General features: G+C 40.2%; 1 protein-coding gene across 1 annotated transcript; it reads right to left on the reverse strand.

Annotated features, from left to right (window-relative positions):
• Positions 1–432: 432 nt before the first annotated feature.
• On the reverse strand, positions 433–6,871 carry LOC119859613 (serine protease inhibitor Kazal-type 6-like). Its single transcript, XM_038411868.1, has 4 exons — positions 6,817–6,871; positions 4,575–4,600; positions 1,664–1,791; positions 433–518 (listed from the first exon to the last, which is right to left on the reverse strand). Exons 1-4 carry the CDS (start codon positions 6,869–6,871, stop codon positions 473–475), a joined length of 255 nt encoding a protein of 84 aa, XP_038267796.1. The 3' UTR covers positions 433–472.
• Positions 6,872–15,959: the final 9,088 nt, after the last annotated feature.

The following is a 15,959-nucleotide window of genomic DNA, read 5'->3' on the forward strand; positions in this document are numbered from 1 at the left end:
GGAAAGCGTCCAGCAGCAGTCAGTCTGCAGAGAGTCAGCCCAGAGCATAGTAGGTTGAGTGAGCCTCTCTATTTTAGGAAGCAGCCTGCTTTGTCTCTCTCTGTTTTGGGGTTCTTGTGTGGTAGGGTTCTGATTTCTAAAAAAATCAAGTAGTGTTACATTGCAGTCTTCCAGAAAGGGTATTTTATGTTTTTATCTAATTTCTCTGTGTGTATATCACGAACATAGCAGTGTTATATCTTTTGTTCTCTGGAATTACTGCTCTGTAATTATTTTCTATACACTGGAATGAACTCATATACGGCATTACAGTCCATAATCCCTTCCTCTTGACAAGAAACAATGGACAAAAATTTCTCCTGCTTTGCTTGTTTAATAAAGTAAACTCAAGAGACAGTGATATGATCCAAACTGATAATGGATACAGATAGTGTAATCAGGACTTTCAGACTCAGATACAATGAGGATTCATTCAACATTCACCAGTTTGCTTCAGACGCAGTGTCGCATTACTTTTCCTAGGAGAAAATGAAAACACAAAGAAATTAGAGACAGCAAACTTGATGTTATAGACTAAAGTCCCCAACTGACCCACTTGTGAACAGAGATGCCTTGAGAATCTGCAGTTTTCTACTAGACTGATAGAGCCATTCCTTGGCTATTTTCCCCTCACAGATTATAGCATAGATACTCAAGTGAACTCAAACGTCTTGGGCCTCAAACTTGGATGGGAAATCTCATGAGAAAAGGATCTCCTCTTGTGACATTGAGCCGAAATATTGCAAAAACGGCCTCCTTTGTTGCAGCATTTTTGCTCTTAGGCTTCTGCACAAAACCAGAATGCCTAGAGTTGCAAGAAACTTAAATTAATATACTATAATTTACCTAAATGTGGAAACTGGGATTCAAGTTTTGCATACAAGTTGAATCACTCTGTATGTCAGTCAGTCTGGTTTGCCTATCTCTAGAATTAAGACATTGCCATCTTGGATTTACAAATGGTGGAAAATATCTAATGTTTAATGCTTTTATCTCCTGTTCAAGTTCTTCTAAAGCCCAGAAGATAACTTGTTCACTATCTATATGAGCCTGGGTTGCCATATTGCTGGAAAATCAATGGGGATGTTGCTAAATAAAAGACCACAGAATTTAGCCTGACAGTAATTTTCAGCAAGATGGCCACCACCAGTACTATATCCATGAATGATACTCTTCCATGATATGGATCCTGATAGAAACAGGAGGGCTCCTAACTACAGAGGATCTCTTTTTTGTTTAGAATTTTTATTCTTATTCCATGAGTAAGCTTTCATTCTTCCATTCCACTTTTCAATCCTATGCAAAGTTGTTTGGGTCCCAGATTTCTTGTTAGCAAACACCTCATTTGGGAGATGTAGCTCTGTTGACTCATCTTCTGATTGTCTAGTCTCTAATCTCTGCGGAGATAGGGAGCTCTCCACTGACTTCTAGTGATCAGTATTTCAATCAATTTGGCCTCATTACTGGGAGAAACTCTATCGAAACTAAGCAAATAGGCAAACAGATACAGATTCTGAACATGGGGGCTACCCTATGGGATAATAAGATTTATAGAAGTGGAAGATAAATCAATTCTTTTCAGAGTTTTAATGCCTCAGGAGCAGTTACTTGTTTCTGTACTTACATGACTGCAGCACAAAAGGAACATTTGTTTGTATAGGTTTTGCCATCAGAGCCACAATAAGGTTGATAGATCTTTGCACAGTAGGTCTCTCTACCTCTCTCTACATTCTTAAATTCACTGCAGTCAACCTATAAATAAAATAATGCCATTTTATTTTAAATTCCCTTCCTCATTTCTTTCATCTACCATTAGAATAATAATGGGCTTGCCTGCTCCCTGGGTCAGATCCTCAAGTGGTGTGAATCAGCATAGTCAGTGAAGCTACCCCATTTACACCAGCTGAGGATCTGACTATCAATTTCTCAGGAATAGTTAAAACAATGGAAACAAAAAGCCAATTTTTTCCCATGGAGAAGTATCTGACACCAGCAGAGCAAGGTGTATGACATCTTTCTAGGGTTTGCTATCCCTTCGAGACTGTCTGTGTTGAAGGGATGGACACACAGAGGGCTGTAGGTTGTAGAGCTGCTAGGAAAATGGGAACATGTTTTGTGAAAACTCTCATGAAAAATGTATTTCTTTTTTTTCTTTGAAAAAATTTGAGTTATGAAAGTTTTTGACCAACACTAGTTGTGAATTGTTCTTTATTGTGGGGAAGTTTAGGTTCCTGAGGACATGTTAGATTCATTCAAAGGGTGATCATAGCCTCTCTTATTCCTGAAAGTAGCAGCTTCCAACTCATCTTATAACTGTGAGAATAACTAGCTGCGCAAAATTGCGGGCAGGTTTCATTCAATTATTGTGCAGCTATTAAACATAAAAAGAAATTGTAGAAAGAAGAATCCCAATTTAAATCTACCTTACTGCTGCATCAGTTATGGACCCCTGTATAAAACTGAGGATGGCAGAACTGGAAAAAGAACTACCTTTGCCAGACCAGAACAGCCCCTGACCCAGCTTCAAGGTCTGTACTGATTCCAACCAAGTGAAGTGTCATTCCTGATCTTACTTCTGCAAACACACGAACTTCACGGCTTCTCATCTGCTCCCATGTGCAATTCAAGGTGATGGTTTTAATCTTGAAAGCTCCATGTGATTTGGCTTCTGGTTACCACTTTTATCCTTAAACCTGCTGTGATAACTACACCCAGCTGAGGTGCTTTGCTGACAATGCCTAGGTATGAATTTTTAGGGACTGGAAGCAGGGTATTCTTAAGGGAGTTCCTGTGATGGTGGAGTGCCTTTTCTTTGAAGGTTTATTGGAATCCAAGTGTATTAGTTTTCAGAGCAATGGTGCAATGTCCGGGAGGACAGCAGGCCCTATAACCTGTGAAACAAGCCTAGATTGGGTCTGCCAAGCTTGATTCACAATTTGTAACTTGCAAGTTAGGCAATTTAAACTGGATTTTAGTCTGACGCTAGGAAGGACTCATGATGATTAAATATTTCATCCTTGTATTGCCCCTGTTTAAGGAGAAAACTCTTTCTCCTACCTCTTTGGGTTACTCATTTGCTGATGCTAACTGGAGGACAGCTGCAGTGATGGAGGACTCCATCAGCCTTTCCTATATGATTGGTACCACATGAGTTAGCTGTGCTTTATTGGCACTAGCTGAGAGCGACAAGAAGTAAAGTCTCAGTATATCACTAACCCAGTAAAGCATGTGAGCAGTCCCACTGAACTCAAGCACGTCCTTAAGTGCTTTGCTAGATCAGAGCCTTAAATGCAGTTAACAAGGATTTACCTGTGACAATGCAAGATCCTAGTTAATGGGTAAGATGCAGACAAAGGGTGAAATCCTGGCTCTGTGGTAGAAGTCAACATAAATCTTGCCATTGACTTCAACGGGGCCAGGATTTCACCCAAAAAACTTTTATAACTGTAGAGAAGTCACTCCCCAGAAATGCTCCACCTTCCTGAGCTCTGTTTAGTTAAAGGCTGGGAGGAAATTCCACACCTGGCCTCCTGCTGCCAGCCTGTCTCTTGATGGAGGGGGGAAATGTCACTCCACAACAAGGATAAGGGACTAGCTGAAGGCCAACTAACTGGTTCTGGGCCAGCTGGCAGGCGTACGGGGGGGCAGGGGTGTCCTCTGTGACTGAGTGGTGTGGAACTGCTGCAATGGCTGTGAGGAGCTGACCAAATTTAGCCTGGATCCAAGGCTGTAGCCAGGCTGATGGAGCAGCCCGGACACAGTAGAGGAGCCCCATTCAGCACAGGGATTAAGGAGGCAGACACCAGTCAACACATTAGAGACCAGAACTCAGCAGCAGTCCAAACTCATGCTGGATTAAAGCCCCAGCACCACTGCAAGGGTTGGAAGGTACTCTGTTTGGGACCGAGACTGGGTGGCTGTTTGGACTCTTAGTCACTTTGGAGAGTGTTATTCTGGATATTCAGGGGTTGGGGACTTGGGTACATTTTACTATATTGCTGGAGGATGTGTATGGGTGACTCCCTATAGCTGCCCCATCTTTGAATCATCCCCACTACAACCCGAGGGCTTGTCTTTGCTCAGATGAAATTGTTGTTTGTTGTTGAGTGCAGCATTTGTTTGTGGGGTTTATTCCTGCCTCCTCAATGGGGTTGGGGCGTCACTGAAGGTCAGTGGAGTTCTCTCAGGCACATGGTTTGGGATATGGGAACCACTTGACAGTCAATGGAATTTAGATTCCTAAGTGCCTAAATCACTTTTAAAAATGAGATTTAGGACCTTAATTTATTTGACATTGCAATGCTGAGTGCAGGAATGCCTAGATAGCTTTAAAATCTGGGCCTTAATGCTATCAGTCTGATTGAATGGAAACTGTTTGTCTGAATCATGGGGATTTATTCTCTGGATCCTGTAGCATTCCAGTATTTCACCCTTTCAGATACTTCCCATTTAATTTTTAGTGTTTTTCCTGCCACAGATCTTGACTATGAAATCATTGCAAACCATTTATTTTTGGTAAAGGGAAAATGACTCACCTGACTCCCATTTTGACTGTCAGCACCTGGAACAAAATCACAGACACAAAAGATCAAATGAAGCAAAATGTTTGAAGACTATTCAGTTAAACACCTAGGTACAGATTCACCAGTTCACATTGGCTGCTTTGTGCCATGCAAGCCACAGAAAGCCACTGTTACTTTGGATTAACTGGAGCTAGTAAATAGAACAGAAAGGTTTCCTGTATTCATGGGTCATTCATGAAATATTACCTCCTTTGATATAAATAATGACAGGTGTTTTTCAGTGTTGAATACAACACACTTATAATGACTTATTATAACTGCTAACAAATCTTATTTACTTCTGGATATTTGAATTCTGTGTCAGAATCTAGCACAATCTCTGCCTGCCAGAGGGAACGAAGCCTCTTTCAGTCAAACGGACACATCAAAGCAAGATTAAAAGCCAGGGAGTCAGTTTTGTGCTTACTGCTCAGTTCACTCAGGATGGTCTAATGGTTAAGATGCCGGACCGGGGTTTAAGAGACCTGGGCGCAATTCCTAGTCCTACTATAAACTCATTCTGTGGCCTTGCTTAAGTCACTTAATTTTTCTGAGCCTTGATTTCCTCATTATAATCATCACTAGTGAGGTCTAGTAATAAGGTCACTAGTGAGGATAATAATAAAGTCTTTCTTTCACTCTGGATCTGTCCTGTCTATATGAACTGCAAGCTCTTGGGGACAGGGTCTGTTTCTTACTAGATGTATGTCCAGCACGTCTGATCTCAATTGGGTCCTCCAAGCGAAATGTTAATATAAATTATAACAACGCTACACAGAAGAAATCAGCTGTTCTTGGAATAAAGCACTTCTTTTTGATGACACAGAGTTTTCATTCTCTATGGATGTATATATGCTGGACATCTCCTGTAACAGTCATGGCTTCCAAAGGATAAGAGAAATCAAAGTGCCCTGTATGCATGATTTTCACAAACTACAATGTCACACAGTTTGTTGGGGGTGACCCAAAATTAATTAGATCTCTGTTGAAACTCTCTTGTCCAGCACAAACCTATGGTCAAATATATAGTAGCAAAAGTTATATATAGTCCTTGTGTCAGATTTCAGTCTCTTGTATACCACCAAATCCCACAAAACTCAATCTATGTTTGCATCATCCTGAAACTGAATCAGATTCAGGCCACCTCCCCTAAAAGGCAAGATGTTATTAATTTTATTAACTGTTTAGTGCCAACTGTGTACTTGGCTGTGAACAAGACCCAAAGAGAGCAGCAGTGCCTGCCACAAAAACCTTGCAATCTAAGACAAGATGTGCTGTGAAATCCAGAAGAGAGAATAATTATTTTTTTCTTAGAATGTCAGTAGTAAACTATTGGACCTGGTCAAATTTTTTTTGACAGAACAGTTTTCTGTCAGAAAACAGTGTTTTGTCAAAATTGAAAGGTTTCAACAGAAAAATATCAATTCAATTTAAAATCAAAATGGAGTATTTTATTCTGATTTTCTTGGCTTGTTCTAACTTTCATATATAAATATAATATAATACTAAAGTTAACATTTTATAAAAATATTATACTTAATATTCATGGTATAATGTTTCAACAGTTTCAAAATGAATATTTTAATAAGGTCAGTTTGATGTTTCCAGACTAAAAATGTCCAGAATTTCCATTGTGTGGAGAAAAAAATTGGAAATTTCAGCTTTTTGTCCCAATTTGGGACAAAAAGTAATGTTGAAATGTTGGAATTTCCTTCTGGATGGACCAGCTCTATATTTTACCATACTGTAGCCTGAAGCCCCGGTCTCTCAAATAAATCTCCAACCATTAGAGGAATCTATCGATCAAGCTGCTACTGCCGGACTTGCCCCCTAACCGCAGAATGGGAGGCATCCCTGGTTTGCACTACCATCAAGAAATAGGTTCCCTTTGCTCAAATTCGTTAAAGATGCTGAGATGTTGCTTGTTAAGTGGTGCACAGGAGTTCACTTGCTAGTGCAGCCCCCTTCCAGCACCTAAACATGGACACTTGATCAGGCTCCACTATTCCTTCCACGTGCATGGAAAGAGAATAAGCCACTGCACTGATACCTAGAAAGAGGAACTCCCCTGAGCAATGTGTGCATCTGTCCCTTAAGGCTCCCTCTCTTTTCTCTGCCTGGAAACTGAGCTGGGCTGACTACATCATCCAAGGGACAATGCACTAGGCCTCCACCAGCTGCTCCAGAATATCAGGAAATAATAAAAGTTACTCACCGGAGAAGCAAAAAACTGACAGAGTGAGGAGTAAAAAGACTCCTGTCATCTTCATGGTGTAGCTGGGTGTCTGGTCTCTTTCATGCCAGTCAGTGCTTCGCTAAGTAAATCTCCTATCCAGAGCTTTTATATATATGCAGCAGTCACCATGACTGTGAAATCACCCTGACATGGTAATTGGCATGAACAGAAAGAAGGTGTTGCCTGTGCCGGTTTGTCAGCAATGTCCTCATCTCAGTGTGTTTACCCTATACTTATACATATCACAGGAGTCAAAGCTTGGATCTTGCGGATAAGGGAGACGTATTGCACATTAGACAATCTCCATTTCCCAACTGGTCACTGCATTTTCAGCATGTTGCACCTTTAAAGCAGTGACTCAATAGGGTGGATCATTATTAGTGGCTGCTAGTGCCTTATTGATGCCCATGGGTGTATACAAGTCCCTGAAGGGTGATTTACAATGGAACAAACTAGTTCCCATTGGGCATGTTCCAGATAATTCGCACGAAGAGAGTTTAATGATTAAATTATTTATCTCCAAATTTGAGAAATGAGTTCAGTTTAGCAGCTGTGGATAGAAATGATGGAATGTGGCCCTTTTTCTTGGCCTGTGAAATTCACATGTTCATTTTTTTTTGAGCTTGGGAAGCCTGGTGTTTTTGCTGAATGCTGCAAATATTCTGCCTGCAAACAGTCATTTGAATTCTGAACAGCTGTTTGGTTTGACCTTGTTCATGTTGCTTGTTATCCGCTCTTTAGGAATGTTTTCCTGGCTGTTTGGGAAAAGACTGTTTTGTTTTTTTAACACAAATACATCATTTGCATGGAAACAAGAGCATCACAGAACTACTCACTATTCTATACTTGTATTTCATTATTCTGATGCTAATAAGTTTAAGTTGTCAAATCAAGGACCAGAAACATCACTATGTGAGTCAGGTGAAGGAACACACTACGTTAAAGAGGAGCTAATAGATGAAGTGGAAACTGTCAAAATTATTCAGTATATTCACCATCTTATCTAATGTTGTCTTCTGAGGGAGACTAAGGGTAACTTTCTCTCTGCAAACCCCCCTCCCCCACTTCCTTGAATCTTCATTATTTCCAGTGCAACAAATGGTGCATCATTTGGGCTTCTTAAAATAAATCAAAATGTAACGATTTGCTGGTGAATGAGTATCATTTTCCCTTCACTCTACAATATTGGTATAAACTCTAGATGGAACAGAGCTGGAGAGTTGAGATCTGGATCTGAACTTCCACAAAGCTCAATGAGAACTGAGTGTTTGGGTCCCATATTTGGGTTTGAGCCCATCTGCAGTAAAAAAGGACTTGACCTTTGGCATAACATGGACACATCATCCCAAAAACAGAAGGTCTTTGTGCACAATCACAAATTCAGTATAATCCAAAGAAGACCCTCCCAATCCCTGAATGTCACAGTAGGGCTTGGGGTTTTACCATTGCAAGAGTCAGTTTGCCATTAGTGCACACCAACCCAAGGTTACGTTTCCAAACTGAAAATGCTCCTTGGTGGAAGATGACCATGGGTCCTACTGACTTGTGCTAATACGCAGAGCACAGAGATCAATGGGAATATTGATCAACAAGCTGTCTGCTTTGCCAGAAGGCCTTTTGTTTGGTGAATTGACATTATTGCTCCTGATTATTTTAGGAAAGTGTGGAGCAAGTAAAAGACCCTGTCAGATCCCAACTCCCTACTTAGAGGGGAGAAGGACAGAAACACTATGTAGCAAAGAGCAGGTAGAGGGAGGCAAAATTTGCTTTGCTTCTGCTGCCTTTTGTTTCATCTTCATTTAAATGTTCTGAATTTCTCAGAAGTCCTAAATTTTCTGTATTCTGAGTTTTGGTCTCTTTGCACATCCCTGTAAAATACATTCTCAAAGGATGGAATTTGACTAAAATCAATGCTGGTCTGGATTCTACTACTGCCATTGTCAATCAGGTTTTGTTTTTGGAAAAGGTGGAATGAGAGTGGATCCTTCTTTGGGTTCCCTTTTTACTGAATCTCTCAAAGTTGGGCAGAATTCTGGATAAATGTTTTCTCCTTTGATCCCTTTCTGATACTGACACGGGGCAACTTTAGGCAACATAAGCAAAGCCTGGGGAAAATGGAAGGTGGTCATTTTATGAATAGTTTTTAAGAAAGACTAAGGCACTCAAGAATGCCATGAAACTTTGAAACTGCAGCCGGAGAGAATGCACAGCTTTTCCGGCACTTGTGCATGAGGAAATCTCCCTAATTCAATCCCATTTCATTATGTCCTCTTGCCTCATTGCTCCATGTATGGAATTCTGGATTCTGCTGGTTGATGCAACGACAACATTAATCCAATGAACGCAGGGGAGAAATCACAAATGTTCTTACTTTTTTGTAATCTTCTGAACTGGGACAGGAAGTGAGGTGGGGATTTCTTTGTGGGAAAGGAGGAAGGAAAGACAGGATCATTTTGGAGGGTGGGACTGGGGGTTTCCTCTAAAGATTTGTTTTTAGTGTTTAGATATTTATCTTACCCTAGCAAAAATTCCATATGCCTGATCTATGCCACTTTGCAGTACATGCCTGCAGTATAAGTTCTGTAACCGGCAAGGCTTAGTTAATTTTAACTGAATCTAGAAGGATCCTCTAGGTTCTGGAGTTTCCCTGAATTTTGAAATACAATTGTTAAAGCAGGTCTGTGTCTCTTTCACTTTCTGAAGTGAGATAATGTCAAGATGCAAAACCTCAACATTTAATACAGCTATAAGCTAACTCTAACAGCATCCATTATGGCCCTGATTCAGTACAACATGTGTACTTTTAAGCACATGAGAAGACCTGTTAGAATCAATGCCAGTAAAACCACCCAGTATATATTCATGTTACTCAAATAATGCTTCATCTTAGGCAGCAGGTGGACTTTGCAGAGGCCTCCTGGTTGCTGCAGCATGCTTCATGTGCAGCTGATCTTACTGCTGACATTTGTCATTTAGATTTATCATTTGCTAGCTGCATAAAAATGAATACTTCACTCTCCCTAACTATTATTATAAACCTAGACAGGTCTGAGAGATCTTAGGTTCATTGGGGGCTCTTAGTCAAGGGGAAAAATATCTTTTGTAGATGAATGAGAGTTCATATTTATTTGGTACAGTTTCCTAGGAGTCTCTGAATTGGTCTCATTATCATATCTATAGTTGGCCCTGAAATTTATGGTAAACATACTATTTGTATTGGATTCTAGGGATGGAATCTGCGCCACACAGAAGTAGTGGGAGTTTTGCCATTGACTTCAATGAGGCCAAGATTTTACCCTAAGTAGATTTTTGAATATGTGTAGCTCTATTTTTATTGGGCACCTGTCTCATAATTTTATACTTTTGTTATAGTATATCACCTTTTCCTACCTTCTTATCCCTTTGTCTTATTATCTTGGGGGTGGGGAGGGAAATTACTCAGTGACTGAAAGCTTATCACCTCTAATGGGTCTGATATGATCTGACAAACCCACATAGACAGGAAGTATGTATTTTAAATATGTCATAATTTTATATACACAACACAGGTATATGGAACATCATATAAGTGGCACATTTCATAATAGTTAATATATGTTCTTGTACACTGCAAGTCAAACATAACAAATGTATGCTGCTTACAAGCATTAATTTAGCAGCTCCTTGTATTTTTGTTCCACGTGGGAGGATGTTATCTTCCCGCATTCCAGAAATATCAATTTGTATTGAATGCTTCCCACACATGTGGCTGTGCCTTTAATTGGGGACCGCAAGTTGCTTGAAGGAGTTGGCAGTGTGATGCAAATAAAAACTTACAACTTGTCTGCACCCCACCTTGTGCCAAAATAACTAAATCAGTTTGAATTCATACCCTTTGTTGTTTTAATGTAAGTCTGTGTACATCCAGTTAATGTACACTCAGTACACTCAGAAATAACAAATGATATGAGTTAAAACTCAGTTATTTATATTCGTCCAAGTTTGTGTGTAGACCAGAGTATAGGCTCTTATCCTGCACTTTGAAGCATGTGGGTGGAAACAGCAGTCTGCCCATGTGTCATGAATTGCAGGATCAGAGCCTTAAGTAGCAAAGCCTTGCTCAAAGAGATTTAGGAACACAGTGGTCTGAGAATCCAATTATGTATTTCGTAAGAAACTGTCCTGTGCTGAATCATTTGGATTTTTGCCTAAAGGAAGATCAATTTTCCCTGCTTCCACACCCTGGGGAGGATCAAAGGATCCTTTCCTTTTGAGAGGCAGAAGAGGATTCCATCCATGCCAGACTTAGCTGGCCCTTCAGTACCAGCAAAGCCGGCTGCAAAAACAAGAGCTGATGTTTTGATTTCATTTTTGTATTTTCCGATTCTCTTAAGGATAAAATCCTAGGCAAATAGTTCAGTATAATGCAGCTGGTCTGTAAATTCTTTTAACATACTTATTCATCATTATGTTATTTATGCTTCTGTATGATTTGATTGTGCCCTGGTGGATACCAAATATATACTAATATTTTAACAGTGAACCTGGGATGAAAGATGCTATGTAAGTGCCAAACATTATAAGTAGAGCTAGAAGTATTACATATAGTTAAGGAGTGCCTCTTATTGATGTTACACTTTCTAGTCTCAGACATTTTTGCTTAATAACTTTCTTCTTTAAACTGGAAAGAGCTTTGATGACTAGGGTGACCATATTTTCCCAAAGGGAAAATGGGACACCACTTGGGCCCGAGCCCAACTTCCCGTCCACCCCCGCACAAGCCCCCCCCTTCAGACCTCCTTGCCTCCTGCCTGCGCGGGGCCAGCCCGGGCCCCCCGCCATCCATGTGGGACTGGCCTGAGGGCCCCCCTGCTGCCCACCTGCACAAGGCCAGCCCAAGGCCCCCCTCTGTATGCAGGGTGGCCCAAGACCCCCTGCCACCTGCCCACATGGGGCTGGCCTGGCCCAAGCCACTCTCCCAAACCCTCCCTCCCACGCAGGCCTGGTGTTGCCGCTTGCCTCTTCCTCCCCCCCCCCCGCACGATCCTCTGCACCCTGCTGGGGTTGTAACCCACTTTTTTTGGCAAAACTGTGCATTTGTCCCATTAGTTGGCAAGAACAAATGGGCCAAATGCCCAGTCTTGCCAAAAAAGTCAGGAAGGCCAGGACAAGGCTTAAAAAAGGGACCCTCTCAGCCAAAATGGGACATATAGTCACCCTATCGATGAGTCATCAGAGACCATGAGACTAATTATAGAGCTGATATCCAGAAGAGCTGGGCACATACCCTGCCCAGGGACTTCAACATGATAGGGTTACTCAGCTATTTCTGAAAATAAGGTACATTGTATTCACAGCAACCATTTTAGAATTTTTAGTTACATCCAGAAGCAGTGGCATATTCAAATTGTGCTTAAGAGCCTTGTGATGGACAGTCACTGACATAACTGCTTTTGAAGGATCTAAGAAAATGATATTCCTTACAACCAGCTATTCACTCTTCTGTGGCATAAGCTGGACAGCTGCAACCTAGACTGCCTGATCCCTCAGTTTAATTCGCCCTGTTGGATCATAACTCTTGATGCTCACTGACTCTAATGGCTCAGTGGTACAGTATCATAACCTTGTCTGGTCCTTCCTGAGATCAAGCCCTTAATCTCCATATGTGAAATCCTGGCCACAGTGAAGTTAATAGAAAAACTCCCATTGACTTCAATGGGGCCAGAGTTTTACCCCTGCTATCTGCTGAACAAAGGTCACGTCAAGCTGGAACACTACAGTATTGTAACAAGAGGAACCTCAAGATCTATATCAGCCTAGTTTCAGTCACAAGTCTGACCACAGAAGCCTATGAACTTCAATGCACCCTGAGAAAGAGAGAGATTCAGAAGTCATTTCTCCATCTGCAGAACAGGTCCTGGAGCAGACTGCTAACTACTAGCAGTCACTGTGTTGTGGAGTCTTGTGGAATCTTGTAGGCTACGAATGGGTCTTTAATGCAGCCGAAAAACAAAAGCTGTTTTGGAGGCACTGGTAATGAATGAACATAATGTAAGAATGGCCATACTCCATTAGCCCAATGGTCCATCCAGCCTAGTATCCTTATCTTCCAATAGAGGCCAATGCCAGATGCTTCAGAGGGAATGAACAGAACACGACAATTATTGAATGATCCATCACCTGTTGTTCACTCACAGCTGCTGGCTGTTAGAGGCTTAGGACACTCAGAGCATGGGGTTGCATCCCTGAATATCTTGGCTAGTAGCCATTGATGGAGCCATCCTCCAGGAACATAGCTAGTTATTTTTCCAGCCCCGTCACAGTTTTGACCTGCACAACATCCTCTTGCCACAGATTCCACAGGGTGACTGTGCGTTTTGTGAGGTAGTATTTCCTTTTGTTTGTTTTAAACAAATTGTATTTTGTGTTAGGATAGTAAGTGTGGTATTAACCATTTATACTAAAGGACCACAAATAAACCAAGACTTTTTTCAAATATATTTTAATTCATTTGTAGGACAAAAATTTATAAGCAGATCTTAAAATAAATAATATTAGTAACAAAAGCAAAATATTTTCCCTCAACATCAGCAAATATTGTACCTGAAACTGTTAGCAACTGATTTCTGAAATATCAGATATCCTCCATTTCAATGTTTAAATATTTTAAATCACCACTTGTTTCAAACACAGAAAAAAATTAAGCGTGTGCATGAACCGAGACCTTTCTAGGACTTCAACAGGCTTTAGAAGAAGCCGTAAGTGAGATGAATATAGTACATGCTTATATTCTTTCCTGAACTGGGGCCTTATGCAGTAAGTAATTAGGGACAGGGACCAGATTTTCCCTTGGGTTCTGTGAAAGAGCCTAGCACACCTTGGGGTGCTAGTAAGATGAAAAGTAAAAATATTGTAAAACACTATGCTGCAAATCTCCAAATATTAGTCAAACACTTAACAGCTGCATATAAAATCTGTTAGCAGCAACTTTCTGAAATATCAGATGCATAACATTTATCATAAATTAAATGTTTAAATATTCTATTTTGACATCCATTTTGATTGCAGATTCTTAGCCACATGCCCTGTGTGTTAATTGTCTACTATGTAGTAAATCTGAATGAATGCTGCCATCAAAAAGGTACCATTCAAAATGATGCACTGGCTGCCTAGTTGTCACAAATAAAAGATAAGCAAAGCATAATTGAAAATTATTGTATTCAGCAGAGGTGGGGCTATTGAGGCAGGCAGTATAGCCTACAAAACTCCCATTTCCATCCATGAGAGACAATAGCAGTACTTTTTATAATCGAACACAGACCATTCAGGGCCTAATCAAATGCCAAATGAAGGCATTGCCTCCAGTCAGAGTTGGATCAAACCCTAAGGTTTCTGCTCTGACAGTATTAGCTTCATCGTGCAAAAAACATTTACCATATTCTCCAGCTGAACACCAATGTGATGTAAGGGAACATGGAGTACAACTGACTAAATGCAGCAGCTAATATTTCAAGGACTGTAAGCTTTTATTGCTTTTTGCCTCCAGCTCAAATATCTGCCATCAGTTTGGATGCTGGATATGGCCATGAAATATAATAATACACAGCTGCTTCATGCAGCCAATGATTTCCATGCTAAAGCATTTTTAATTTAAATAATAGATTTTATAAATAATAAATACTTAAATAACAAAACATGTCCTCACAATAAGCCACCTTTTGTATAAATTAACACACAAAAATATTCAGCTAATAAATACCATCATCTGACATTACATTTTGTATCGAGCAAATAAATAAATAAATAAATACATAAATAAATATATAGATGCAATATTATAATATGTAAAAAAAAAGCATTATAGCGGACAGTATTTCAATATATCAAAAAATTGATAAATATAAATGTTAATTTGACTTGGTGTGTGCCATAGGCACCATTTAAATATTGAGTACCTAGAAGAGCGGGGTCAATGATTGTCATCATATTAATCTAATACAAAAAAAAACGTGTCATGGCTTCCTAATAATCTTCAGATGCAGTTTTTCCTCTGTTTCATGTTTAACTTCTTGTCTTTTGTCTGTTTCATTTTCTTCTTGGGGACTTTCCTTCTGTCACTTCCCTGAAATCTCTTACTGGTTACTACAAAGTAAGGCAAAGAAGATTAAGACAAAAATTATCTTAACATTCCCCAGGCATACGTTTTCAGTTCACTTCCCATTAAATTCATGCCAGTCTGGCTCAGCTGCTGAAACACCAAGGCCCCAATTCTGCAATAGAGAGCCAGATTTTCCAAGGTATTTAGGGTACTGAAAGATGCAGGTAGATGCCTAGTAGGATTTTTCAATGCACCTAAGTAGGCAAAGCACCTATCTCCCATTAATTTCATTGATTTCAATTAAAGTTAGGCACTTAATTTGCTTCAGTGCTTGGTGACATTTTCAGAAGTGCCTATCTGTATCTTAAGGTGCCTAAATACCTTTGACAATCTGGCCCATGACCAGTGTAGTTTTATTTATTTAATTTAAGTTGGATTACTCATGGGACCAACATTACACCAGTGCTTACATGTGATGCAGAAGTGTGGGCCTGAACACCTTGAAGTCCAGGTGTTTTTCAATTAAAAACAGGAAAAGAAAAAAATTCTGAAGAATATTTTCAAAGAATTTTTCCATTCCAGCCTGTTCGATTTTGTCCATGGAAGGAGCCATCACACCCATGTCTTTGTCCTGCCTCAGAAAAGATAACAGTGTTGACTTCCATTTTCAGCAAAACAAAGGATACTATCTGGGGAAATAATTAGAACTAGAATCCCCTTAGAACAGGCAAGAAACTCCACTTCAGGGTATCCCTAGGACTGCTGCTACTGGAAAACTATCATTGATGACCCAAAAGAACTAGACTGAGGCAGCTTGTATCTGTCTCACACCAGTTCACTTTATTAGTATAACTTGATCCTGCTAAGTCCACCAGTGCAGTCTCTTACACTCTTATATAGATCAGTCTCTAGAGAGAGACAAAAGATTAACATTCTGGCAGTGCATGAGCAGCAGTCATGTACTCAGATACTTCACTGAAGGACACAGTACAAATACCTAGCTAGGCAGAGAGCACTTTAAATCATTAATTGTTCCGGATGAACC

Source organism: Dermochelys coriacea, chromosome 8 (genome assembly GCF_009764565.3).
Source record: "Dermochelys coriacea isolate rDerCor1 chromosome 8, rDerCor1.pri.v4, whole genome shotgun sequence".
NCBI classification, from domain to species: Eukaryota; Metazoa; Chordata; order Testudines; family Dermochelyidae; genus Dermochelys; species Dermochelys coriacea.

Coding starts and splice junctions, on each gene's coding strand:
- LOC119859613 (XM_038411868.1), bottom strand. CDS start 6,871: ATGAAGATGACAGGAGTCTTTTTACTCCTCACTCTGTCAGTTTTTTGC. Junction 4,601..6,816: donor GTCAGTTTTTTGCTTCTCCG/GTGAGTAACTTT, acceptor ATTTTGTTCCAG/GTGCTGACAGTCAAAATGGG. Junction 519..1,663: donor TCCTTTTGTGCTGCAGTCAT/GTAAGTACAGAA, acceptor ATTTTCTCCTAG/GAAAAGTAATGCGACACTGC.